Here is a 27,540-nt window from a genome sequence, read left to right on the forward strand (position 1 = left end):
GGATTTTTATCACTTATAATCATGAGTCCAAACTAATACAGAGGAGAACCAAGTAACCATGTTCCAGAGTTGAAGATAGCTGTTAATCAAATTTAATCTGTAATTATGAGAAAATAAGCCTACAGGGGTTAGGAATAGAGACCTCCCTCCTCCAACCGTAGGATGTTGGCTATTTTTCCCCTATGAGGACTGTTTAAAATGTTTTTCCTTACCTGCTGGAGGTACTTGGCTACTATGGCCCTGTGGGTATCTATGTGGTCTTTGGTTTCAATTACATTTCTGTCTCGTAACCGTTTCTCATAGTCCTAAAATTAAAAGGAAGCCATACTTTTATGATTTTAAAATACCAGTATTCTCTCATGCCCTTTTTGAGATCAGAGAATTATTTATCACGTGTAGTTTAAGTCACAAATTATGGCTCTAAATGTTCCTTCTGGTTCCTTCTGAACTTTTGGTTCAGAATTGATCTTTGATGCAGTATCCAGGATTTGGAGTTACTTGATTGAACTGCCTTATAAGTAGAAGAGAAATCTGTAATTACAAGTTACAATGTTCATGCAGAAAGTAATAGAGGTAGTAGAGTCGCTGTAGTTCAAGATGCTAAGCTCACCCAAACAAGATGCTAAGCTCACCCAAACAATTAAGCAGGGCCAAAGCCCCTGCTTAAATGTTGCCTTTTATATTTCAAGTAAAGCAATTATAGAAATAGTAAATAGCATCTGGCTGCAGCTGACTTGCACCTACTTGAAGGAGAGGAATGGCTGCCTTTGGCTTTGTCTTCTTAGGCTACTGCACTTTTCTCTTTTTTCTATCAATAAAATTCCATGGGGTCCCCAGGGAGATGCCATGTTCCCCTTCACTCCTTCCCGGGTCACAGCTGAATGCCCAGGGTGGCCCCTAACCCAGGCTGGGTGGCTCAAAAGTTGTCCCCAAGATTTTTAAACTCGGGACAAGAGGACACACCTCTCCCTCCTGGCTGAGGCTACTAGATGTGAACTTGGATGATATTGGTGACCAAAAAAGTGATCAAATAGAGAAATCTGTCTACAGTGGGGGAAAATGAAGTCACCATACCAAGGAAAGCCCAGACAGGATGGTGACGGGGCCTGGCAATAGTTGGGTGTCTTTGAGACGCAGATGAACTCCTGTCATTCACATGTTTTAGATGTTTAACTCTATTTTGTGATCTCGTTATCTAATAAACTCCCCTTCATTCATAAGCTAGTTCAAATTGGGTTTTTATCACATAATCACAAGTCCAAACTAATATAAAGAACCAAATAACCAAAAATATTCTCCCAGAATAATTTCTGCAAGAAAAATCATACAGTCCTGGTATTAACTTCTAATGGCTCTCCCTTTACCTCATCAAACACAGACTCGTATGACTTTCACTGGCTTGCCCCATATACACAAGCCTATTACCTATAACTCCTCAAAGGCTCCCTGCTCCCATTCCCGCCATGTTCCCTCCTCTGCCAAGCCTTTGTGCATCCTGCTGCCTGTCTAGGGTGCCCAGAACTGTTCCCCACTTCCTTCCTGGCCCCTCGCGCCAAGGCTGCTCAAATCCTACCCACCTATTTTCCCTGCAGTGCTTACCACCGTGCTTTGTGCTTAGTAAATACTTACTGGATTAAAATGGCATTGAATTCCTGACTAAGGCACAATCCTTTGCCACATTAACACTTAAGAGACTCTTCAACCCTACACCTCTAATTTTTCCTAGTTTAGATGTCATTATACTGAGACAAAGATATTATTTAAACATTGGATTCAACAAAAATAATGGGAAGGTTATGTAAAGTACTACAAAAGAGGAACTAATATTGCTACTGAGAACATAGCAACAACAACAAAATACATACATAATAGTATACCAAATGGCACAGCAGATATTTTATTAATAATAAAATAAGCCAATTTCTCACCTGGAATACCTTTTCCATAATTTCTCGGTCATACATTGGAATTTGTTTATAATTTCGGAATTCTGGCACCCCTTGGCTTCTAAGACCAAGAAGCCTGAATCGTTTGGATCTGTTTAACTCCTCATCTGAAACAAAGTTAAATTCCTGTTGTAGCTGTTCCAGTCGAAAGAAATCAGGGATGTAGGATTCACCACTGGTAGCAACCTATAAAAACCAAGAAATACAAAACTCTAGATAACAGGCAGATTTCATCCAAAGAAACTTGGCACTGAGCTTTTGGGAATGACGTTTTAACAGTTTTAGGCAGAGAGACTTGAAACATCCATCATTTCATTTAAAGAGAAAATACACTAAAATATAATGGTAATGAGGCAGATGCTACTCTGCCTTTTATAGCTACTAATATTCATTTAGTAGCTATAAAAAGTATCATGAATCATTTTTCCAGAGAAATAAAAGTTAAAAGGTTCATTTTTGGTACGCACGCTCCTCTAACAGTTGTCATGAAAATATACAGACTGAAAAATATGAGATTTATATCAGTGTATTACCAAGTGCCTACTGCAAATAAGATTATTCATATACATAATGTATATAAAGTGTATGTATTTTAAATGTATTTTTAAAGTATTTTACACTTTAACATTTTAAATATATTTTAAAATATTTTAAAAATATAACTTTTGGACTTTATTTATGCACAAATGTAGACAAAGGCCCTAGAGTCGGCTGATCAGCTTCACTTGGCTCCACAGCCATGCTCTCCTCTCCCTGCACAGCACCTCATGGCCTTGGTCACTGAGAAAAGTGAACCAGAGATGGACCCAAGCACCAGCCTCCGATGCCCCTGTACCCTGGTACAGAAAGTGCGGCTTCAGCACCACTGAGAGACTAGCAGGTGTGGGCTGCACTCTGCCCAGGTGTCTGCTTGTTCCTCTGCTGGGTGCTTTGCCAGCTGCAAACTCCTCCTGGGCAGATCTCTGCTTCTCTTCAGGGAGCAGAGATCTGATGGAGCTTTGCGATGGGAAAGGTGATACTGCTGTGAAAATCCTGGTTCATAAAAAAGAGGCCAGTCAGGAGGGCAAACTCTGTGTTTTGTCCTTCTATGGGAAGCAAATAGTTAAAAAGAAAAAAAAAAATGAAGGAGACATATGCACTATATTATTGTCAATTTAAAGCTAGTCATTGAAACATATCAATAATTTGAAAGCTTTGTATGAAATAGGCTACACTTCAGGTAATATGGCCTATTCTTTTTTTTAAGGTGGATATTTTCATTTTAATTAATAAAACAAAAATGAAACAATGAAGACATATATTGGGACTTCACTCATTCACCAATTATGCAAGAAATGTTTTGGTTAAATAAGATAATTTATTCTTTTTAATAGTTCTCTAAGTATCAACATGCACTAAGTATCATGTCGGAAGGAGATTTTATGAAGATAAAAGTCAGAATAAACCAAAGCTTGCTTTGGGACTTATCTTAGAATCACTAGGAGAGAAGTGAAAGTTTTCATCCTGGTTATAGTTACCCTACTGATGGACTCGAACTAAGAAATGTGATCATGGAATGTGTTGCTATGGCCACTTTCTGGATCATCTACTTGTTTATTAGGTTTTGTGGGAATTATGAACTTGGGAGTAAAAGCAATTGTATTTGTTACCAAGAGAAATCATTTACTGACTAATGTTCCATTTTATTTACAAATTCATTGAAGAAAGAATTTTGAATGTTATGATAGATACAAGCAATTTATATCAAAAACACTTCAATGAAACCTAAAAGGTAATCTAATTAATCATCCAACAAGAAAGCAAACAAAACCACCATTTCTGAAAATGCCCCATCAGCCCTTCAAAGTATGATGGAAAGAGCACAGGGCCTGAAATCACATCAACTTGGAGCTGTGTCCTTACCATCTGTGGGGTGTGGAGCAAGGAACCCTGAGTGTCTGGGTTCAGTGTCTCTCCACAGAAGGGGCAAATTGAAACCTTTCTTTAGGGGTTTTACAGAGGTTAGAGGTAAGAGTAACAACAACAGCAGCAGCTGATGTTGACTGTACACTGACTGTGTGCCCAGCTTGATGTTGATCGCAGCAGCTCATTTCCTCCTGACAACACTGTGAGGGCATCACAGGGCTTAGGGGCATGAGTGCTTGCCTTCATCACACAGCCAGTAGGTACAGAGCTAAAATTTAAACCTGTCATTCAACCCAGGCTTCATGCTCTTAAACACTATTGCGCAGGAGAACATATGGGGAAGAAAATGTGTGTCAAGACCCAGCCATTTCTGTTATTATCACACCAAGTGGAGAAGTGGTACGTGTCCAGATCTCCTGCCACATTACCGAGATGAGCTGCATCAAAGGGGCATTGCTGGGGTCATTGGGGTCAAGCTTGGACTCTGCTGCCCACTTGGCCAACTTTTTCATGTCTGTCAGTCCTGATGTGCCGATAGATGAGATGGCATCTGCTCTCTTCAAAGCGCTGAAAATGAAAGTTGATTCCATGAGACTGACTTTATCACAGAGCAGTTTGCGTTAAGACCACAAAATCCCAGGGACAGCACTGCTTAAGGAGGCTATTCCCTATGAGAGAAAATCTGATCATAAGGAAGGACTTTTGACATTTTTCTTTACTTGATGGTTACTATTAAATATGTTATAAGCATAATAAAGAAGTCTGAATGGTGGGAGAAAGTATTTTCAAAGCACACATCTAATAAGGGGTTAATATCCAAAAAATATAAGGAACTCATACAACTCAGTAGCAAGAAAACAAATAATCTAATTAAAATGGGCAAAGGATCTGAACTGACATTTTTCCAAAGAAGATGTGCAAGTGGCCAACAGACACATGAAAAGATGCTCAACATCGCTAATCATCAGGGAAATGCAAATCAAAACTATAATGAAATATCACGTCACACCTGTCAGAATGGCTATAATCAAAAAGACAAGTGAAAACAAGTGTTGGCAAGGATATGAAGAAAAAGGTAGTCCCTTGTGCACTATTGGTGGGAATGGAAATTGGTGCAGCCACTATGAAAAAGAGTACGGAGGCTCCTCAAGAAATGAAAAGTAGAACAACCATATAATCCAGCAATCCCACAACTGGGGATATATCCAAAGTAAACAAAATCAGTATCCCGAAGAGATATCTGCACTCCCATGTTTACTGCAGCATTATTTACAATAACTAAGACATGGAAACAACCTAAGTGTCCATCAATGGATGAATGGATAAATAAAATATGATACATATGTATAATATATATATCGTATGTAGAATATTATTCAGCCGTAAAAGAAGGAAATCCTGTCATTTGAAACAACTGGACATTGTACTAAGGGCATTGTACTAAGTGAGATGATCTCACTTCTATGTGGAATCTAAAAAACACAAACTCATAAAAACAGAGAATAGATTGGTGGAGGCAGAGGTGAGGGGGACGGAGAAATGGATGAAGGGACTCCAGAGTACAAACTTCCAGTTATAAGATGAATAAGTTCTGGAAATCTAATGTACAGCATGGTAACTATAGTTAATAATACTCTATTGTATACTTGGAAATTGCTAAGATAGCAGATCTTAAAATTTCTCATCACAAGGAAAAAATTATAACTATGTGTGGTGATGGATGTGTTACCTAAACTTATTGTGATAGTCATTTTGCAGTATGTACAATACCGAATCATTATGTTGTACATCTTAAACTTATACAGTGCTATATGTCAGTTATATCTCAGTAAAACTGGGGGAGAAAAGAAGTATAAATAGAAGGAATGCAACTGTGACCCTGCATTCCTACAACTCTGCCCAGTGCGTTAAAGTGTCCTGAGTCCCTGATCCAGACCAGTGACAGGTGCCTCTGCATCTTGTGCAGGATGCCCAGAAGGCCTCATCTCCCAGATAACTGGGGACCACTTGTACCTAAAATAAAAGAGAAAAAATAAACACTTATGCAACCAACTTAAGCACCAACTTTGGACATGACTGAGTTCCAAGGGGGCCAGTGTGGTCACCTTGGTTGAGTTGGGGCTTTATTTTATTTTATTTTTTTTGAGTTTAATTTTATTTATTTTTTTATACAGCAGATCCTTATTAGTCATCCATTTTATACACATCAGTGTAAACATGTCAATCCCAATCTCCCAATTCATCACACCACCATCCCCATCCCCTGCAGCTTTCCCCCCTTGGTGTCCATACATTTGTTCTCTACATCTGTGTCTCTATTTCTGCCCTGCCCGGTCATCTGTACCATTTTTCTAGGTTCCACATATATGTGATAATGTACGATATTTGTTTTTCTCTTTCTGACTTACTTCACTCTGTATGACAGTCTCTAGATCCATCCGCGTCTCTACAAATGACCCAATTTTGTTCCTTTTTATGGCTGAGTAATATTCCATTGTATCTATGTACCACATCTTCTTTATTCATTTGTCTGTTGATGGGCATTTAGGTTGCTTCCATGTCCTGGCTATTGTAAATAGTGCTGCAGTGAACATTGGGGTGCATGTGTCTTTTTGAATTATGGTTTTCTCTGGGGGTATATGCCCAGTAGTGGGATTGCTGGGTCATATAGTAATTCTATTTTTAGTTTTTTAAGGAACCTCCAAACTGTTCTCCATAGCGGCTGTATCAATGTACATTCCCACCAACAGTGCAAGAGGGTTCCCTTTTCTCCACACCCTCTCCAGCATTTGTTGCCTATAGATTTTCCGATGATGCCCATTCTAACTGGTGTGAGGTGATACCTCATTGTAGTTTTGACTTGCATTTCTCTAATAATTAGTGATGTTGAGCAGCTTTTCATGTGCTTCTTGGCCATCTGTATGTCTTCTTTGGAGAAATGTCTATTTAGGTCTTCTGCCCATTTTTGGATTGAGTTGTTTGTTTCTTTAATATTGAGCTGTATGAGCTGTTTATATATTTTGGAGATTAATCCTTTGTCTGTTTTTTTTTTTTTTTTTTTTTTGTGGTACGTGGGCCTCTCATTGTTGTGGCTTCTCCCATTGCGGAGCACAGGCTCCGGACGCTCAGGTTCAGCAGCCATGGCTCACGGGCCCAGCCGCTCCTCGGCATTTGGGATCTTCCCGGACTGGGGCATGAACCCATGTCCCCCACACTGGCAGGCAGACTCTCAACCACTGCACCACCAGGGAAGCCCTGTCTGTTGGTTTGTTTGCAAATATTTTCTCCCATTTTGAGCGTTGTCTTTTTGTCTTGTTTATGGTTTCCTTTGCTGTGCAAAAGGTTTAAGTTTCTTTAGGTCCCATTTGTTTATTTTTGTTTTTATTTCCATTTCTCTAGGAGGTGGATCAAAAAAGATCTTGCTGTAATTTATGTCAAAGAGTGTTCTTCCTATGTTTTCCTCTAAGAGTTTTATAGGGACCAGTGTTATATTTAGGTCTCTAATCCATTTTGAGTTTATTTTTGTGTATGGTGTTAGGGAATGTTCTAATTTCATTCTTTTACATGTAGCTGTCCAGTTTTCCCAGCACCACTTATTGAAGAGACTGTCTTTTCTCCATTGTATATCCTTGCCACCTTTGTCAGATTAGTTGACCATAGGTGTGTGGGTTTATCTCTGGGCTTTCTATCCTGTTCCATTGATCTGTATTTCTGTTTTTGTGCTAGTATCATATTGTCTTGATTACTATAGCTTTGTAGTATAGTCTGAAGTCAGGGAGTCTGATTCCTCTAGCTCCGTTTTTTTCCCTCAAGACTGCTTTGGCTATTCAGGGTCTTTTGTGTCTCCATACAATTTTAAAATTTTTTTGTTCTAGTTCCGTAAAAAATGCCATTGGTAATTTGATAGGGATTGCATTGAATCTGTAGATTGCTTTGGGTAGTATAGTCATTTTCACAATGTTGATTCTTCCAATCCAAGAACATGGTATATCTCTCCATCTGTTGGTATGATCTTTAATTTCTTTCATCAATGTCTTATAGTTTTCTGCATACAGGTCTTTTGTCTCCCTAGGTAGGTTTATTCCTAGGTATTTTACTCTTTTTGTTGCAGTGGTAAATGGAAGTGTTTCCTTAATTTCTCTTTCAGATCTTTCATCATTAGTGTATAGGAATGCAAGAGATTTCTGTGCATTAATTTTGTATCCTGCAACTTAACCAGATTCCTTGATTAGCTCTAGTAGTTTTCTGGTGGTATCTTTAGGATTCTCTATGTATAGTATCATGTCATCTTCAAACAGTGACAGTTTTACTTCTTCTTTTCCAATTTGTATTCCTTTTATTTCTTTTTCTTCTCTGATTGCCATGGCTAGGACTTCCAAAACTATGTTGAATAATAGTGGTGAGCGTGGACATCCTTGTCTTGTTCCTGATCTTAGAGGAAATGCTTTCAGGTTTTCCACCATTAAGAATGATGTTTGGGGCTTCCCTGGTGGCGCAGTGGTTGAGAGTCCACCTGCTGATTCAGGGGACACGGGTTCGTGCCCCGGTCTGGGAGGATCCCACATGTCGCAGAGTGGCTGGGCCCATGAGCCATGGCCACTGAGCCTGCACGTCTGGAGCCTGTGCTCCGCAACGGGAGAGGCCACAACAGTGAGAGGCCCGTGTACCACAAAAAAAAAAAAAAAAAAGAATGATGTTTGCTCTGCGTTTGTTGTATATGGCCTTTATTATGTTGAGGTAGGTTCCCTCTATGAGTTGGGGCTTTATCAACAGGGCTGCATCTCTCATCACTCACAGTGTTTTACCTCCTCTCCTGAGCAGCTGGAGCTTTCACCCCCAGAAAATTTCTCCAGCATAAAACTCAATGAGACAAATGCAAAAGGCTTATATTCAAAGACTTAAACGAGCCTCCACTGGAAATGCTGCCAGGGTCCTGGCTGAGAAAGGCCTTGTTGTTTTTATCGCATGGGTACAAGCATTTGCACTGGATGGAGAGGGTGTAAAGGGAACAAAACCAGCCCCAGTCTGTTTTTCCACACATTGAAAATGACAGTCTTTGACTTGGGAAGTGTCTTCTTGGTGATCAAGATAAGTCCTTTTATTTTATGGAGGCAGTTGAGACATCAGTGGTAAGATGATCCACTCAAGACACATCTATTGGGGAAGGACAGAAGCAAGACACAGTCCAGGCTGCCTGGACAGGCATCAACCACAAGGAGAGAGGGTCCGTCCATCTGGAGTGAACTAGTGAGGCCCAGAGTCCCTTTCTGCTGTTCTGAGTAGAAACCTAGGGCTAGCAATCAAGGAAGGGGGCTGAGAATAGGGACTTTCATATAATCAGAAGGTTCTACACCAATCATCATTTACAATGAACTTTACTGAGGGCCAAACATTGATATATACAGCTATGTGCTATGCACTTTCCCCATTTGTGAAATTGGGAAAAGAATACTTCACAGTTAATTGGTGAAGATTAAATAAGGTAAAGTGCTTTACTAATAAAAAAAAACTGAAAATACTGGCACATAACAATAAAAGGAAAGAATGTGATATTGCAAGATTTTTCCCACTGGGTATTGTTCATGCCAATGCTGACATTGCTCATCGGCTTATTCTAGCCATACATTACCTTCTAAATCCAATATTCTGCTGTGACAATGGAGGAATTAAAGGAATCCCATTTTCTCCAATGGCCCATGCCACACTGTTGGACACTTTCCCCGAGGTCATTAGAATCAGTTGATTACTACCATCAGCTTCAAATGAGAAGGGTACTCCTGGGGAAACAGCAGATTAAATAGGATGTTGTTTAGAAAGAGGGAGTGAGCCCAGTACTAGTAAGAAAGCAGAAAGTAGACAAATGGAACAGAGTGGGTGGGAGTGGTGGGGATGGAACACATAATTCAAATCAACATCACTGAACTTCAGGGAATGACGCTCACCATTGGCCACTTGGCTCTATCTCTTGACAGCAGAGTGTAGGCATTATAATAAACGATCCACTTTGGAGTGGGACCAACTGCATGTATATTCTGGTTCTGCCACTTGACAGCTGTGTGGACAAATTACTTAACTTCTCTGAACCTTGGTTTCATTGTGTATAAAAATAGGGAACATAATAGTACCCCCTCTTATGGATTACTGTGAAGACATTCATTTATTCATTCATTCAGTAGATACTTCTTTGAGCTCCTACTTCATGCTGGCACTATTCTGGTCACAAAGATAGCAGTAAAGAAACAAAACTGATAGGAATCCCTGTTCTCATGGAGTTTACATTCAAGTAGGAGAGACAGGATATAAGAAGATAAGTAAGAGACATGGGCAGTATGTTAGAGAGTGATAAATGCAAAAGAGAAACAAATTAGGGAAGGTGTATAGAAAATGTGTGTTTGGAGAGGCAGGGGTTGAACTTTCAGAAGGGGTGGCCAGGGAGGGCCCATGAGAAGTCATAAAGGCCTGAAGAAAGCTAAGTGAGGCATGTAGGTATCTTGCGAAAGAGCCTTCTTGGCAGAAGGAACAAAGGCAAAGGCCCTAAGGTCACAGTGTGCCTGGAGTGAGGAACAGCATGTTAAGTGAGGTAAAACTTGCAAAGACTCAGACATGCCTGGGAAACGCTGACCGCTCCACAGATGCTATTGCTCAGCTGTTGTAGCGACGGTAAAGCCTCACTGATTTGGCCCTCACTGATTGGACATTAGTGATAAAAAAAAGTCTCGGGGCAGGACATTTAATCAAGTAAAGGAAGTAAAGATTTTCAAGCATGAAATATAGCAACTTCATGCTTTGGGGAGTTCCAGTTAATATTTTTAACACAAAAACAATACCACTGTTAACCCTATAACAGCATCTTTGTGTTTTTCAAAGATCTTTCCTTCATACTGAACACTCCATCTTGATTTTCAGAATAACCCTATATGACATTAAGGGTGTTATTATTAGATCCATTTTATGAATGAGGAAGATGATATTCAAAGAGGTTACATGATTACTAGGATCACACAGCTTGTCAGTAGCAGAGCTGGAACTAAAAGCTTAAGCCTCCAGACTTTTAGACTGGTGATCAGTTTAGAGACTCAAAGAATTCTTGAAGATAAAGTTCCAGATATGCTCTCATAATAAAAAATCACCAGGCACATGAGGAAACAGAATCAGAATCAGACCAATAAGCAGATAGGTGTTGGAATGATCAGATACAGAATATTGAAAAATATTTTATTGTGTTTTAAAGAATAAATGAATGAATTAATGAATAAAAGAAATGATCGAGAGTGTCAGAAAAGGACAAAACGTTGTCAGAACTGATTGTAAAAAACTAAATAGAATTTCTAGAGGTGAAGAATATAATCATTGAAACAAGAAACGCAGTGATGAGTTTCAATGACTGGACATAGCCAAAAAGTGAATTCATGATTTGGAAGACCGACTTAAAGAAATTGCACAGAATATAAAAGTGAAAAAAAGAGATGTCAAGTATATTAAAGAGAGGTTAAAAAACATGGTGGACGGAGTGAGACGGTCCATCATATATTTAATCAGAATTGTAGAAGGAGATAAGAGAATATTATTTAATAATCTCCCTATTATTTATTTCAAACTTTTCAACCTTACAAATAACACTGTGAGGTACATTTTTTTTTTATGCACAAAGTTTTGTCTTCATTTCAAATTGTTTTCTTAGGAAAGATTCCTAGAAGTTGAATTAAGGTGTCAAAGGCAATCTGAAGGCCCTTAATTCACATGGTAAAACTACTTTACACTTGCATAGTTATATGAATTTTCTGGCCACCCATAGTATATAAAAATGACTTTGCCAAAAATTGTATATGATTATTGCTTTAATTTTTCTGATAGCAATTTTATAATTGTCTGCTTGTCTGATACGTGAAAAAAAAGATATGTTCAAATTTGACCATGAATCCGTTAGCCATTGAGGCTTTCCATACCACTGCCAACTCCCTCGTGGTCCAGTGTCACATGCTGGTTACTGCTAAACTCCACTTCTTCAGTGGGAGCTCTTCCAGAGACAACAGTCGTTTCAGGAATAGGCAGAAACACTTCTGCTAGCAAGGTGGTACCACTGTGTCCAACTGTTTCATATACCTGAAATTGAGGAAGGGAACAGCCAAATAAAAACAGCAGTAAAGGGTGCTCACTCCCAGATAATGAGTACATTTTCCTGTGCTGGTCACTGTTCTAGTCAAGAGCACCCATCTCAGAGTGGAAAGTTGAGTTGTGTTGCTATGGTCTCCATGGAGACCAGGTTATACCCTATTTATGGTCACGTTGTTGGCACCCTGTCCTCTTGCCTGGCCTAATCTCCTGGGGTAGAGAGGTTAATCAAATTATCAGGCGACTGCAGTTGTTTCTATGTCAAACTAATACACAGTAGTTTGGAGAATGGGCTTCCTCTTTCTCCTGGTTCAGATTATTTCAGAGAGAAACGCCATCAGGTTGAAAGGTGGGACAATATGGACATGCCACTAGATGGTTCATTATCTGCACCAACCTCAAAGTCAATAGGAAACGCACCATACCTAGAAGTACTCTAGGGTATCAGGTTCAAATCTGTTATTTGGTAAATCTCTCAAAGTTCTTTCCTTCAAGACCTCATTTTATTTGTTAGTTGCTGAAATCCTATCCAGCTTCTTCTCAGGCCTTCTCCCAAAATGGAGCTAACTTGACCACCTGTAGCTCTGATACTAATTACTGTGGTGTTTCTTACTGTAATGCCATCACCATGAGATGAAGGACCCATTGCCAGGGCAACCACAGATTATGAATACACAATACAGTCTCAGTAGGACCCTCTGCTTCCCCTGTATTCTTGGGTCATTTCTTTTGTGGTAAAAGATAAAATATTCCACAGCTCTGCTGGCTTCCTTTCTATGTTTTATTCTTTCTTCCCATGAGGCTTCTCTGGCTGGTACACATTTCTCTAAAATGCAGATTTTACTCTTTTATTTCTACAAATTAAGTACTCCTGTTTTTCTTCTTATGCAATAGAGTTCCCTCTGATTAATACTTTCCATTTACAACCTGCATGCACAAAAATGACACTACGGAGCCTCTCTGCCTACCCTCCTTGTATCACGGCATGTGAAATGAATTCTTGTCCAAGGATAAGGATGAGGATGGATTTGTACTGGGCTGCTATCCTGGCTTCATCTCCCTGGTATCTACCAGCTCACATTTGCAAGATGGCTGATTGAGCTTTGAGGGGCTACTGGGGCAAAGACAAAGCAGAGACTGCATAGGAACTGAACTCAAAACCCCAGACTCAGTACCACTGTGAGGTATTCTAACAGTCTGGATGTGCCAAGAAACCTGTGATTGTTCAGGGCTTACCTCTGCCTAATTCAGGGGCTCAGCAGGAAGCCCATGAGTGGCACATTTTAGCCACGCTCTCCAAATTCATCTTTATCAGTAGATAGGTGATATTTTTTTTCCTTATTAAAAAGATCTTTTAGGGAAAATTTCAAATATATGTAATCTTAGAAGAAGAATATACCATGAACCCATCACCTACCTAGCTTCAATTACCATTAACTTATGGCCAATCTGGTTTTATCTACACTCTCAACCATTTGACTCTCCACCAGTATTTTGAACTCAGACATCATTTTACTGTAAATGTTTCAATATGTATCTCTAAAAGAGAAGGATATAAAAAGGCATAATTACAATACTATTATCACAGCAATTCCTTAATAATGTCAAATATCAGTAAGTTTCAAATGCTCTTTAGAGTCTCAAAAAATTACTTTGAATTAACATCACAATTTATTCCGTACGTTGCAATTGATTGGTATGTCCCTCAAGGCTCTATTAATTTATAGGTGATCCCACTTTTAACACTTTTTCTCTATATTTTTATTGGCTCAGAACTCCAATGGAGAAAGGAGGGCCATTGTTTTTGCTTACCTCAACCTCTCATAAGAGCCTGCCAGTTTTATAATATCACAGACCTTAAAGAACACGTAGCAGGTTGTTGTTTATTGCACAGGAGACCTTGGTTTGACCTGTTCAGTTATGGACTCACTGGCATCAAGTTTCAGTCTGAGAAAATGGTGGGTTTTTCTTTAAAATTTTTTGTACTTCCCCCCAAATTTTAATTCACTGAGACATTCCTTTGTATGAAGCCGTCTGTTATCTCGTTTAAACTTAACCACAATCCTATGAAGGACGGTTTGTGGTAAAGATTAAGTGCGATAACAGACCCAGCAATTCTAGATTATGGATGTGTGTGGCTCGACAAAGGGGAGAAACTTCCCCTAGTCCCTCATCTCTTAAGTCACAAAGCTGCGATTTGAATCTACAACTGTTTCACTTCAAAACTCGTACACTTTTTCTTACATCTTCCTCATTGGTCAAGGAAAATCAGAAGGGTGATTAAACAATTAAGAAACCTTTTAAAGCCATAACCATGATCCATAAAGTATAATTACTTTAGATAGATTGGTGAGAAATAATGACTGAAAGATAATTTAAAATCTGAATGAAAGAACCACAAAACATGGAAGTGCTATAAAAACAATGGCTACAATCAAAGGTTAAGGGATCACCTTAGCATGGGCCATCGTGATCAAAAGACCACCGAACTCTTCCTGTCTGAGTTCCTCTCAGACCCTCAAGGGGCTTGCTTGGTCTCTCAGCAAGGCGAGGGTGCACTGCCCACTTCGCGCAGGGGCTTTACCTCCCTGGAAGGTGCTCCTGCTGTACTGGACACTGAGTGAGACCTGCCACATGCCCACCCATACTTACTTAGGTGCCACCACCTTTCCCTATGATTTCCCTGTGGGAATGCTTATTCCCTCTATTGAAATTCGTTGTTTATGCATCATTTGTCTTACTGGATGGTGAGATTCCTGAAAGTAGGGATCTTGTTTGATTTCCCTTTGACTGCTCAGTACCTACCATCTGTGAATTAATATATTTAGATGGGAGCAGGTTAACTCCCGTTTTTTTTCTGATTTTTTGGACAAAATTTATTTATTTATTTTTACAGAAGAGACTGTTTAGAATGAGAACAAATCACAACGAAGTATAAATTTTAAAAGCTGGGAAATGCTATAAACTCACAAAATCCAGAAAAATAACACTACAATCCATTTTAGAACATTTCGTCACCCTGAAAAAACTCTCATACCCACTAGCAGTTATTTCCCTTTTTACCTCCCCTTCCCGACAGCCCTAGGCAACCACAAATATACTCTGTCTCTATAGATCTGCCTATTCTGGACATTTTAAGTAAATGGACTCATACACCTTGTGATTCTTTGTAACTGACTTCTTTCACTTAGCTTTCATTCTTAATGCTTTAAAGAATCAGCCATGTTGTACCATGTATCAGTACTTTGTTCTTTTTTTATTGCCAAATAATATTCCATTGTATGGCTATGTCACATTTTACTTGATGGGTATTTGGGTTGTTTCCACTTTTTGACTATTATGAATAATGCTTGTATGAACGATCAGCATCATTATCGGTCAAGGAAATGCAAAGCAAAACCACACTGAGATACTATTTCACACCCACAAGGAGGGCTGCAATCAAAAAGGCAAATGAAAACAAGTGTGGCAAGGATGTGGAGAAAATGGAAACTCACACACTCCTGGTGGGAATGTAAAATAATGCAGCCACTTTGGAAAGCAATCTGGCAGTTCCTCAAAAGGTTAAACATAGAACAGTTAATAGAAGTAAGTTGTTAGATGATAAATCCATGGAATGGAACTGTTTTCTTCTCTGAACAGCTGGTAGACTTGGGTGTAGTACGGCTCTCAGATTTTTTTACCTGACTTGTTTTATTCCCCACATGACTGTCAGCTCCTCCCACAGCCTGCAGAGGGCAGTGTGGTGGACAGGACAGGGCAGCCTTGTGGTTCAACTGGTCTGGGACTGAATCCTGACATTGCAACTTACTAGCTCTGCTGTGTGACCTTGGGCATGACATTCCCCTCACTTTTGCTCTCATTGTAAAATGAGGATGTTACCCAAAGCTCAGCAGGAAGGCAGTGGTGCAGTTTAGCTGAGATGGATGAAAAGCCTCTTTCCCTCTGTATGAGCTCAATAAATGTTTCTTCCTTCTTTGTTTGGGCATACAGTTGACAACAAGCATGTGCATTTTTATAATACTTTGAAGTTTACAAAGATCTTTCATAAACATGATAACATTTCCCAAATATCTCATTAAATCTTGTTGGCCAACTGATTTTATTCAGCTTTATGACAAAAGAATTTCTTTTATTTAACTTAAATTTTAACTTGTAAGAATGTCTTTTCAAGACACACTTTTTTTTTCAAGGAAGACATTAAGTTTCTGAGGCCTTATAGGAATTTTATGGCATATTCCATATTTATAATTAAATCATCTGTATTTCTAGGAACCCAAAGGCAAGGAGGTGAAAAACAAACTACATTAAGCCTTAAATGCTTTAAAAAAATCAGGAGCTAATAAAACCCTTCAAGTTAAGGCAATAGAAACCATACCAACAGTCAGAAAATACCATTTATGCTGGTAAAATGCTTCACAAGATGACATAAATGCAGTATTTAGTATTTAGTTAAATCTTGCCTGACTTTGTGTCTTTCTTAACCACTCCTATGACTAATGAATTCCCAAACAGCCCAACACCCAGGGCAACTAAATCAGGGTGTGAAACACATCTAAAAATAAAAACAAATCCAAATATTTTTCAGATTCCTTATATCCCCTTCCATAATAGAATTCAGTGTTTGTTTACTCAGCTGCACAGGACAAAATTTCTATATTATCTGACTCCAGTGGCTTTGCAAACACAACCCTGCTAGACTTTAATAGTTTATCAAGTATTATATTGTGGAAGGACCTTAAGAGATGCCTCTGAGCTTCTGTTTTGATTTTTAATTCCTTGTGGATGTGCTGTGCTGGTCACCACGGTTAATGATGCCCAATAAAACATGCAGTTACTACATAAAGGGCATTTCTGGTAGATGTCAGTGGAAGGGTCTGTTTCCCCGTCTCCAGAAACACATTCCTGTCTAGTGTCAGAGAGGAAATGAATTGGAGAATCTTGGTGCTGAGTCTGTAGGACAGAGGCAACTACAGACTCTGGGGAAATGGAGGGTTTGCTGATTGGGTCTACTGTCTCAGAAGGTAATAATCAACTTTTTTTTTTTAAATAAGGAAAAATGGATACCATCCCACAAAACCAAAAAAATCCAAAAATTTCTTAAACTTTTTACCCTACCTTTTAAAGGTAGCCAGTTGATGTTAGTAAGCTTTGTAAAATAAGAATTTCTTTTATTTAAATTAAACTTTAACATGTAAGATCTGTCTTTTCAAGACACCCTAATTTTTTAAATAGCAGTTCTATTTAATGCTAGGATGAAATGCTATTTTTTTTTTTTTTTTTTTTTTTGGTGATACGCGGGCCTCTCACTGTTGTGGAGCGCAGGCTCCGGACGCGCAGGCTCAGCGGCCATGGCTCACGGGCCCAGCCGCTCCGTGGCACGTGGGATCCTCCCAGACCGGGGCACGAACCCGCGTCCCCTGCATCGGCAGGCGGACTCTCAACCACTGTGCCACCAGGGAAGCCCAGAAATGCTATTTTTAAAAATCAGAAAATGGGCACTTTGGGCTTTATAGGTATTTGCAAATCACTTTTTGTATAATTAAGTTTAATTTTCATTTTCTTTCTAAGTCAGGGGTTCTCAGCCTCAGCACTGTTGACATTTGGGGCTGAACAATCCTTTGTTGCAGTATACTGTGCTGTACATTGTAAGATGTTTAGCGGCATCCCTGGCCTCGACTTATTAGAGGTGCCAGTAGCTCCTCACCACTTGTGATCATTAAAATGTCTCCAGACATTGCCAAAAGGCACCCCCCGGGGGGGGGGCAACATAATCTCCATTGAGAAGCACTGCTCTAAGCAAAATGAGTGTTTGTGTGTGTGTGTTTGAAGGTGGAATGTTAATGAAGAAACAAGACAGGAAATATAATTTATGTTCAGCTGTTCAAAAATTCCTGTTGTATAAAGCAAGGCAGCATTGAATTCAGAATAGCAATTAGATCAACTGCTACCAAATTGGAACTATTTATGTGATTCTTATTAACTTCTCCTGCATTTGGAATGGTGTTTGCTTTAACTCAACACTCTGGTGCAAATTTACCTGCTAACAGTATTTAGAACTGTATAGATAAGACAAACCTTAGAAATGTAGGGGCGTTAAGTTTAGATAAAAAAGAATCCATCGTGAAGTAGTCTATACTGCATGGTCTTAAGTCATGTTTCTCTTATTTTAAAACCTAAACAAAACAAAGCAAAACAAAACACAGCAGTTTTGTATTTTGCACATGGTGGCGTTGGATTTGGTATGAGTGGCTGCCCTGTAATCTCAGCCACCGGTGATGTTATCATCCAGTCTGTTAATTGTCTCTTGGTTGATGTCCCCATTTCCCTTCAGTGTTGGATCAACCCTTCCTTACTCTTGTGCCCACAGACTCCCTTCCTTCACTGAAAAGGCTGTGGGCATTGGAGGTGAACCCCCTTACGGCCAGCCTTCCACCCCCTCCCTTGTGTCATCACTCTTGACTCAAAGGACCATGCTATTCTGCCTTGATCCCACCCCTCCCAGTATCCTGTGGCATTCCTTCCCTCAACACTCCCACCCTCTTTCCTTCCCTTCTCCCACCCACTCCCCCTACAACTTTCCTTTTTATTTTCCAAGTCATCCAGGTTTTCTGGACTGGCTGCTTTTCCCATAGCTGACAACTGTGCTCCAGTCAACTACACCCTAAAGTAAACCATGGTCCCCTTTCAGACCCCTGATCCAGTTCCCTCCTTCCTTTCCCTGCCAAGCTTCTGGGAAGGAGTCCCTTTTGGTATCTTTATTTTCTCTCCCCCTGTCCCAGTGAGCTACAGGAGGGTTATCAAGGACACTTCTCCAAATAGGATTGGTTTTCCCACTTGGAGAGTGCAATTCTGCAGAAAAGCCAGGGAAATCAGGAGAGGCTCTGGGAAGGGAAACTCGAGTTATTGCCAAGTTGGTTAAACAGAAAAGTTCCCTATCTCAATCCACATGCCAGGAATATGAAAGCTCAACAGGATTGCTTCATAAGGAAAAAATAATAATGCTAAGATATTTCAAAGCCACCCAGCAGTATTACACAACAGCTGTTAGTTTTGGGGAGTCAAGAAGATGAATATGGGGTGATATTATAGATGTGAATGATAAGGAAGTGAAGGTCATTATCACAAAGCTTTTTTTTTTCTAAATCAAACTTCTTTTTTGTGAAAACACCAAGCATTTATCTTGGAATGACCTCAGAAGCCAGACCTTTTCAAGACCTTTCTGGAAGGGCTCTGGTCCCATTCCAGCTCCCATCCTGTGAAGTCGCATCTCACCCTTCCCTTGGGGCCAACTTTGATTCCTTTTCTTTTTACTCCCTCTAGTCAAACCATCATCAAGTCCTGTCAGTCCTTCTTTCAAGGCTGCAGTGTTGCTCTAATTAATTCCTTCCTCCCATTTCTGCTGTGAGGCCCAACCCCATCCCCTCACTCCTGGCTTTCTGGGCCAGCCTGTGGACTTTTCTTCTTCTTTGTAGGGCTGCCCTGGCATTCCTATCTCAAGCCTGGCTAGGAAACACTGAGCCTTGTGGTTCAAAACATGCAAGAAGTCAAACATCACAGTCAACACTGTTCCCTTCAGTAGTCCTGTGTATCGTACTGCACTGAGCGTTGCTTCTTTGTAGTTGTCTCTCTCGCATCTCCTAGCTGGATTTAAAGCTCCCTGAGACAGGGCCGTGTATACCTCCCTTTACACATGGCTTCCAATGCTCCACTACACTCCTGGCTCAGCATCAGACCCTCAGCTGGCTCTCAACAATTAAGCAACATTCAGGGCTTGGTTGTTGAGTCATCAACTGATGCATTATAGTTCTGACAATCTGGGAACATTTTCTGAAACACATTACCCTCTAAAGAAATCTGATAGCACTGGCATAAACAGATGCATTTAAGATGATTTTTCTTATCCTCCTGAAGTTGCCAGTAATCCTTGAACCTTCCCTAATTCAAAACTTGCAGTTATATGGAAAATTTCCAAATGACACAGTACTATTCCTAGACAGTCAAAATACAATATCCTCTAAATTAATTTCATCTATAACCACTACTCAATTATAAAAAATTAGGCCACTGAGCCATTATGATATGTAATTTGATCAGTTATCAAATCTTTATGGATAGTTTAAGAACTTACCCAAGACTCCTTTAATTTGTAATTTTTTAAAGAAGATGACATGATTCAGCTCTTAAGGCCAAGATAATAGCTTACAAGTATATTCTTAATATTGTAGGATAAAGTTTTGTTTTTTTATTTAAAAATTCATTTCATAATATTTTAGAGAATACCCTTTTCACATTACTTTATAAAATTACTTTGATTGTAATATCCATAGCAAGTTAATATTCAAGAGAGTCAATGGGCGATAGTATAGGAGGCTTCCTTTATGTTTTAGAATATATGTGAAATAAAGTCTTGGTACATTAGTGGAAGGTGGAGGATGTCTTTCCTACATGGTAATTCAGAACATTTAGAATGGCCCAGAGTGGGAGAGGGCTTCACAGACTGGCCAGGTGGTCTGAGCTCTCACCAACCAACAGGGACGCAGGCTGGACACCCGGATGCCAGGGCCTTCCCTCCTGTCCTTCGCACTAGCTTCAGTGTGGGAGGGTCTCTTTCAGAGGCCCGCAGTCCTTCCTACCTGCCATGTTCTGTCTGCTGCTCTCCCTGGCCTCCCTCTAGCTCTCTATCTGATCTTCTCACGTGAATCTCGGTCTTCCTCAACATCAGTTTTTCCGCTGCAGGGGAGGAAGGGGAGGAGTCAAGGATGAATCTCAAACAAGGGGGCAAACTCTGCGTAGCTGAAATCTTTGCTATTCTGTGGATGTGGGACAGGTAAGACTCTTAAGGGCCCCCAGCAACCTCCCATGGTGAAGAGCAGGTGACAGCAAAGCATCGAGCTGGCTTTTGGAGTTTGTGTTTATTTACTTTCTCCATCAAGTTTTATTCTTCACTTAGACAGTTTTCCCTGTGCAGTTAAGTCTTGCTTTAAACTGTAGCTTAAGCACACACAAGTGTGCAGGGCCAGGGCAGGAGGGTTCATGTGGGAAGCAGTAAAGATGTGGGGCTTCAGAACCAGCAGGGTGTGACCCTCCACCCAAAGGCATTTGGATTTTAAATGTTCCAAAGCCCTTCGCCATGCAAACAGAAAGACACTGCCTTCAGGCTCTGCACTTCAGAGAATCTCTGGCTAAGAAAGGCCTCTCATGGTACAAAGAATACCAGATTTTCTAATTTCAACAAATCTGAAATGGGATTGTGTCTTTGGATCCATGGTGCCTCGTAGTTAAGTGACTCAAATAATGGTGCCTCTCACAGGGAGAGATGATGGGATGAAATCCAGTCAGCAGGATCTCAGAGCCCCTCAGATACAACTTTGCTAAGGGACAGAGGAAGAGGAGCCCTCCACGTAGGCAGTCAGGCTCAGCAGGGGCTCCAGGGGAGCAGGGGTGCACAGTCGGCGTGGACCTGCCACCACGGGCAGGGTTGTTAGTACCAGGCAAGCCCACCAGCCATCCACTTGGAGGTGCCCTCAGCTTCCCTTCCCAGTGCAGAGCTGGGTGACTCTCTGCTCTCACCTTCAGGCACCATCACCCCATCATGCAGAAATGTAGAGATTATTTTCTCACAGATATTCATAGGGAATTTTCAGGCTTAAGAAAAACTCACATTTTCACCAAACCTCCGCATTCAATCCCCTTTCTCATATCATTCTTTACTTTAACAAAATCTCCTTACTTTCTCCTCTCACCCATATTAAGTTGAGCAGCAAAGTAAGTTCGTTCTGTTTTTCTTAAGTTCCCAAATACATAGACAATTCCTTAAAAATCAGATGGGTTCTTGCATAATTATATGAGTGACTGGACTAAGCCTAGCACTAAACTTTCCAGAAAAACATTTTTCCGTTTTGTAGCTATCAATGCTGTTATCAGCACAGCAAAGGAATTTGGCCTGAGTCATGATGCCAGGTGCTTTGTACATGAGGATCACCCTCAGCCCTCACCACCCCGAGATCAGGGATGAAAGGAGAAGGACAAAATTGCCACAGTCTCTGGAAAGCCCCAAACCCAGGTGGTTGACCTTGCGTGCCCAGTGCTGACCGGTTCAGGGTCACCATCTCATTTCTTGGCATCCCTACTTCATTCTGAGCATTTCTACTGTGCTTCCTTCCCACTGTCAAAATAACCCCCTATCTTAGCTGTTTCAAACTTCCTCTACGAGTTTTAGAAGGTTTTCAACTACCTGAGTCTAGACAGGGGTTGATATTCAAAACGTTGAATGGCACTCACAGCCAAGTGCTAACCAATCACAAGAGCTGTTACTGTACAAGGGAACAGGGTCCTGGAGGCATTAACCTTGTTCAGACATACCCTTTAACTGGTCCATTGTAAGAAGGTCCAGAGGGTCTTGGAAGTGGGGTCTATGTGGCCAGGGTGGCATTTTGGGGGTCCAGGATGGAAACTCTTTGCTATTCAGTAGAGAAGTATTTAAATATTTTAATAATTACATAGCTGTAATTGTATCTGCAGACTTAATGTCAATTACAATCAGTGGGTAGTGGCAGCCTGGAGTACAGTGTTGAGAAGGATTCTGAAGTTATTTCCAGGCTCAGTGGGGGAAAATAGGGCATGATCAATTGTCATTTCTGGCAAGGGTGGTGGATAAGAATGAGAAATTTCTGCACAAGTGGTGGATGAGGATTAGTGATTTCTGCATGGGTGGTAGATGGCAAACAAAGGCACCTGTGCTACATATTTGCAAGCCTAAGTAACATGCCTATTAGTATCATAAAAGAGAATCTGTCAGCATCATAAGAGAGGTTTCGCCATAAGAACAGCAAGCCTAAGACACTGTAGTAGATTGAATAGTGTCCTCTAAAACTTCATGTCCACCTGGAACCACAGAATGTGACCTTATTTGGAAATAGGGTGTTTCCAGGTGTAATTAGTTAAAGATCCAGATGAGCGTATACTGGATTAGGGTGGGTCCTAAATCCAACGAGAGTGTCCTTCTAAGAGACCAAAAAGGACACACAGACAAGAGAAGGCCATGTGTAGATGGACGCAGAGATGGGAGTGATGCTACCGCAAGCCAAGGAACACCTGGAGTCACCAGGAGCTGAAGAGGCAGGAAAGGTTCTTCTCTAGAGATTTTGGAGGGAGCACAGCCCCACTGACACCTTGATTTCAGACTTCAGGGCCTCCAAAACAGTGAGAGAAAAAATGGCTGTTGTCTTAAGTCACCAGGTTTGTGGTGCTTCATTATGGCAGCCTTAGGAAACTAAAACAGACACAAATAAATATATTGCTAATGGTGGCATTTAGGCTAGTGGGGAGCTTTATTTATTTTGGGGGATCCTAGCACCTGTACCCCAACCCCCCATTATAACCACCTGTGATTATAGAAGTTGATTTCTCTGGTATATTATGCTAGGATCTTGGTACAGCGTGACGTTGAAGTTCTCCAATGAATGAGCCAGAGACCTCTCTACCGTCCCCCATCCTCCCTCATCCCCCCACCTCGTCTAGAGACACACACTTGAGCACTGTGGCCAGTTACTCTGCCAGCATTTCTAGGAGCCAAGTGGGGTAACAGATCTTTTCTGCCAAGACCTTAAGACGTGCCCAGGAAGAGCTGACCTTCTGTTCCCCTTGAGAATCTATCAGGACACCAGCATAGCCAATGGATGATTTAAAACCATCTCGCACCTGTGATGACCAAAAATTCTTGGGACAGTGACTATAATTAAAATATGTACCTGAAGTGTTAAACTCTCCGGCCAGTTGAATATTTTCAAGTTGAAAATCTGTCCAAAGTGAACACGGAAGTCGGCCCCAAGTGGCCGACTGTCGGTCCTGGACACTTCCTTGTTGTTGAAGGTCACCTTTAAATACAGCGAGCGCCTCTTGACGTCCTCCCTTCGCAAGACCTCCACCCTGCAGAGTGAGACCATTCACTGGTGGGTCAGTATTCATTTACTAAGTATAACTGGAGTGTTTGACAAATGGTCACTGACCAGAATAAGATACACTGGAGCTGGAGCTTCAGTCCCTTTAGCCTTCATTGAACCAAGGCAGTCATAGGTCTTGCAGCGCTTAATATAATAAATAGTATGTGTGATATGAAATAAGAGGCCCTGAAAAGGCCACAGGGGATTTAGAACTGTGCTAAAGCATCACTGTGCTACGGTCTCCTTAATTATTTCAAACAACCATTACATTTGTATCCCAAAGTTTAAAGTAAACAGAATTATATTATTTGTTAAATGGAGTCAGTTCAGACCATAAAGGCTAGTAGTGATTTATGTTTGGGGAGGATGTTTTAACCTATAAATATAATAGCATATTGTAGCAGTTGGGTCAACTCTGCTTTTCCAAGATCCAAGCTTATTCTTAACATTTTCCAATGGTGAGTCACTGCTCACTGGCTGCAGGGGATTAAGAAATGTTCCTTATTGTTAAAGGTCATTTGAATCCCAGTAGAACATAGGACGTATCCAGGCAAGCATATCACTTTTTTTTTTTTAAACATCTATATTGGAGTATAATTGCTTTACAATGGTGTGTTAGTTTCTGCTTTATAACAAAGTGAATCAGCTATACATATACATATACCCCCATATCTCCTCCCTCTTGCATCTCCCTCTCACCCTCCCTATCCCACCCCTCTAGGTGGTCACAAAGCACCGACCTGATCTCCTTGTGCAATGCAGCTCCTTCCCACTAGCTATCTATTTTACATTTGGTAGTGTATATAAGTCCATGCCACTCTCTCACTTCATCCCAGCTTACCCTTCCCCCTCCCCGTATCCTCAAGGCCATTCTCTACATCTGTGTCTTTATTCCTGTCCTGCCTCTAGTTTCTTCAGAACCATTTTTTTTGTTTTTTTGATTCCATATGTATGTGTTAGCATACGGTATTTGTTTTTCTCTTTCTGACTTACTTGACTTTGTATGACAGACTCTAGGTCCATCCACCTCAATAAGTCAATTTCATTTCTTTTCATGGCTGAGTAATATTACATTGTATATATGTGCCACATCTTCTTTATCCATTCATCTGTCGATGGACACTTACATTGCTTCCATGTCCTGGTGTAAATATTGCTGCAATGAACATTGCGGCACGTCTCTTTTTGAATTATGGCTTTCTCAGGGGATATGCCCAGTAGTGGGATTGCTGGGTCATATGGTAGTTCTATTTGTAGTTTTTTAAGGAACCTCCATACTGTTATCCATAGTGGCTGTATTGATTTACATTCCCACCAACAGTGAAAGAGGGTTCCCTTTTCTCCACAATCTCTCCAGCATTTATTGTTTGTAGATTTTTTGATGATGGCCATTCTGACTGGTGTGAAGTGATACCTCATTGTAATTTTGATTTGCATTTCTCCAAAGATTAGTGATGTTGAGCATTCTTTCATGTGTTTGTTGGCAATCTATATATATTCTTTGGAGAAATATCTATCTAGATCTTCTGCCCATTTTTGGATTGGGTTGTTTGTTTTTTTGGTATTGAGCTGCATGAGCTTCTTGTAAATTTTGGAGATTACTCCTTTGTCAGTTGCTTCATTTGCAAATATTTTCTCCCATTCTGAGGGTTGTCTTTTCATCTTGCTTATGGTTTCCTTTGCTGTGCAAAAGTTTTAAGTTTCATTAGGTCCCATTTGTTTATTTTTGTTTTAATTTCCATTTCCCTAGGAGGTGGGTCAAAAAGGATCTTGCTGTGATTTATGTCATAGAGTGTCCTGCCTATGTTTTCCTCTAAGAGTGTTATAGTGTCTGGCCTTACATTTAGGTCTTTAATCCATTTTGAGTTTATTTTTGTGTATGGTGTTAGGGAGTGTTCTAATTTCATTCTTTTACATGTAGCTGTTCAATTTTCCCAGCACCACTTACTGAAGACACTGTCTTTTCTCCATTGTACATTCTTGTCTCTTTTATCAAAAATAAGGTGACCATATGTGCATGGGTTTATCCCTGGGCTTTCTATACTGTTCCATTGATCAATATTTCTGTTTTTGTGCCAGTAACATATTGTCTTGATTAATGTAGCTCTGTAGTATAGTCCGAAGTCCAGAAGCCTGATTCCTGCAGCTCCATTTTTCTTTCTCAAGATTGCTTTGGCTGTTCGGGGTCTTTTGTGTTTCCATACAAATTGTGAAATTTTTTGTTCTAGTTCTGTGAAAAATGCCATTGGTAGTTTCATAGGGATTGCATTGAATTGGTAGACTGCTTTGGGTGCATAGTCATCTTCACAATGTTGATTCTTCCAATCCAAGAAAGAGAGTGGTATATCTCTCCATCTATTTGTATCATCTTTAATTTCTTTCAACAGTGTCTTACAGTTTTCTGCATACTGGTCTTTTGTCTCCTTAGCTAGGTTTATTCCTGGGTAGTTTATTCTTTTTGTTGCAGTGGTAAATGGGAGTGTTTCCTTAATTTTTCTTTCAGATTTTTCACCATTAGTGTATAGGAATGCAAGAGATTTCTGTGCATTAATGTTGTATCCTGCAACTTTACCAAATTCATTGATTAGCTCTAGTAGTTTTCTGGTAGCCTCTTTAGGATTCTCTGTGTATGGTATCAAGTCATCTTCTGCAAACAGTGACAGTTTTACTTCTTCTTTTCCGATTTGGATTCCTTTTATTTCTATTTCTTGTCTGATTGCTGTGGCTAAAACTTCCAAAACTATGTTGAATAATAGTGGTGAGAGTGGGCAACCTTGTCTTGTTCCTGATCATAGTGGAAATGGTTTCATTTTGTCACCTTTGAGAACGATGTTGCCTGTGGGTTTGTCATATATGGCCTTTATTATGTTGAGGTAAGTTCCCTCTATGCCTACTTTCTGGAGAGTTTTCATCATAAATTGGTGTTGAATTTTGTCAAAAGCTTTTTCTGCATCTATTGAGGTGATCATATGGTTTTACTCCTTCAATTTGTTAATATGGTTTATCACATTGATTGATTTGTGTATATTGAAGAATCCTTGCATCGCTGGGATAAACCCCACTTGATCATGGTGTATGATCCTTTTAATGTGCTGTTGGATTCTGTTTGCTAGTATTTTGTTGAGGATTTTTGCATCTATGTTCATCAGTGATAATGGCCTGTAGTTTTCTTTCTTTGTGGCATCTTTGTCTGGTTTTGGTATCAGGGTGATAATGGCCTCGTAGAATGAGTTTGTGAGTGTTCCTCCCACTGCTATATTTTGGAAGAGTTTGAGAAGGATAGGTGTTTGCTCTTCTCTAAATGTTTGATAAAATTCACCTGCGAACCCATTTTGTCCTGGGCTTTTGTTTGTTGGAAGATTTTTAATCACAGTCTCAATTCTATTGCTTGTGATTGGTCTGTTTATATTTTCTGTTTCTTCCTGGTTCAGTCTCAGAAAGTTGTGCTTTTCTAAGAATTTGTCCATTTCTTCCAGGTTGTCCATTTTATTGGCATATAGTTGCTTGTAGTAATCTCTCATGATCCTATGTATTTCTGCAGTGTCAGTTGTCACTTCTTTTCATTTCTAATTCTATTGATTTGAGTCTTCTCCCTTTTTTCTTGATGAGTCTGGATAATGGTTTATCAATTT

At 40.1% G+C, this 27,540-nt stretch overlaps 1 protein-coding gene and 1 long non-coding RNA gene across 4 annotated transcripts in view; one reads left to right on the forward strand and one right to left on the reverse strand.

Moving 5' to 3' along the window:
* LOC132426069 (uncharacterized) overlaps positions 1-27,540 on the forward strand; it is a 181,007-nt gene that overhangs the window by 42,904 nt on the left and 110,563 nt on the right. The gene's annotated exons all lie outside the window — the stretch shown is intronic.
* The window catches only part of CC2D2A (coiled-coil and C2 domain containing 2A), a 135,748-nt gene that overhangs the window by 37,069 nt on the left and 71,139 nt on the right, over positions 1-27,540 (reverse strand). The window contains exons 17-22 of the mRNA XM_060012793.1: positions 23,717-23,894; positions 11,798-11,954; positions 9,481-9,628; positions 4,280-4,418; positions 1,929-2,132; positions 213-305 (exon numbers count right to left, since the gene is read on the reverse strand). Coding sequence (XP_059868776.1) covers positions 213-305; positions 1,929-2,132; positions 4,280-4,418; positions 9,481-9,628; positions 11,798-11,954; positions 23,717-23,894 — 919 coding nt within the window. The remainder of the gene's footprint in view (positions 1-212; positions 306-1,928; positions 2,133-4,279; positions 4,419-9,480; positions 9,629-11,797; positions 11,955-23,716; positions 23,895-27,540) is intronic.

This window comes from Delphinus delphis, chromosome 5 (genome assembly GCF_949987515.2).
Source record: "Delphinus delphis chromosome 5, mDelDel1.2, whole genome shotgun sequence".
Classification (NCBI taxonomy): Eukaryota; Metazoa; Chordata; class Mammalia; order Artiodactyla; family Delphinidae; genus Delphinus; species Delphinus delphis.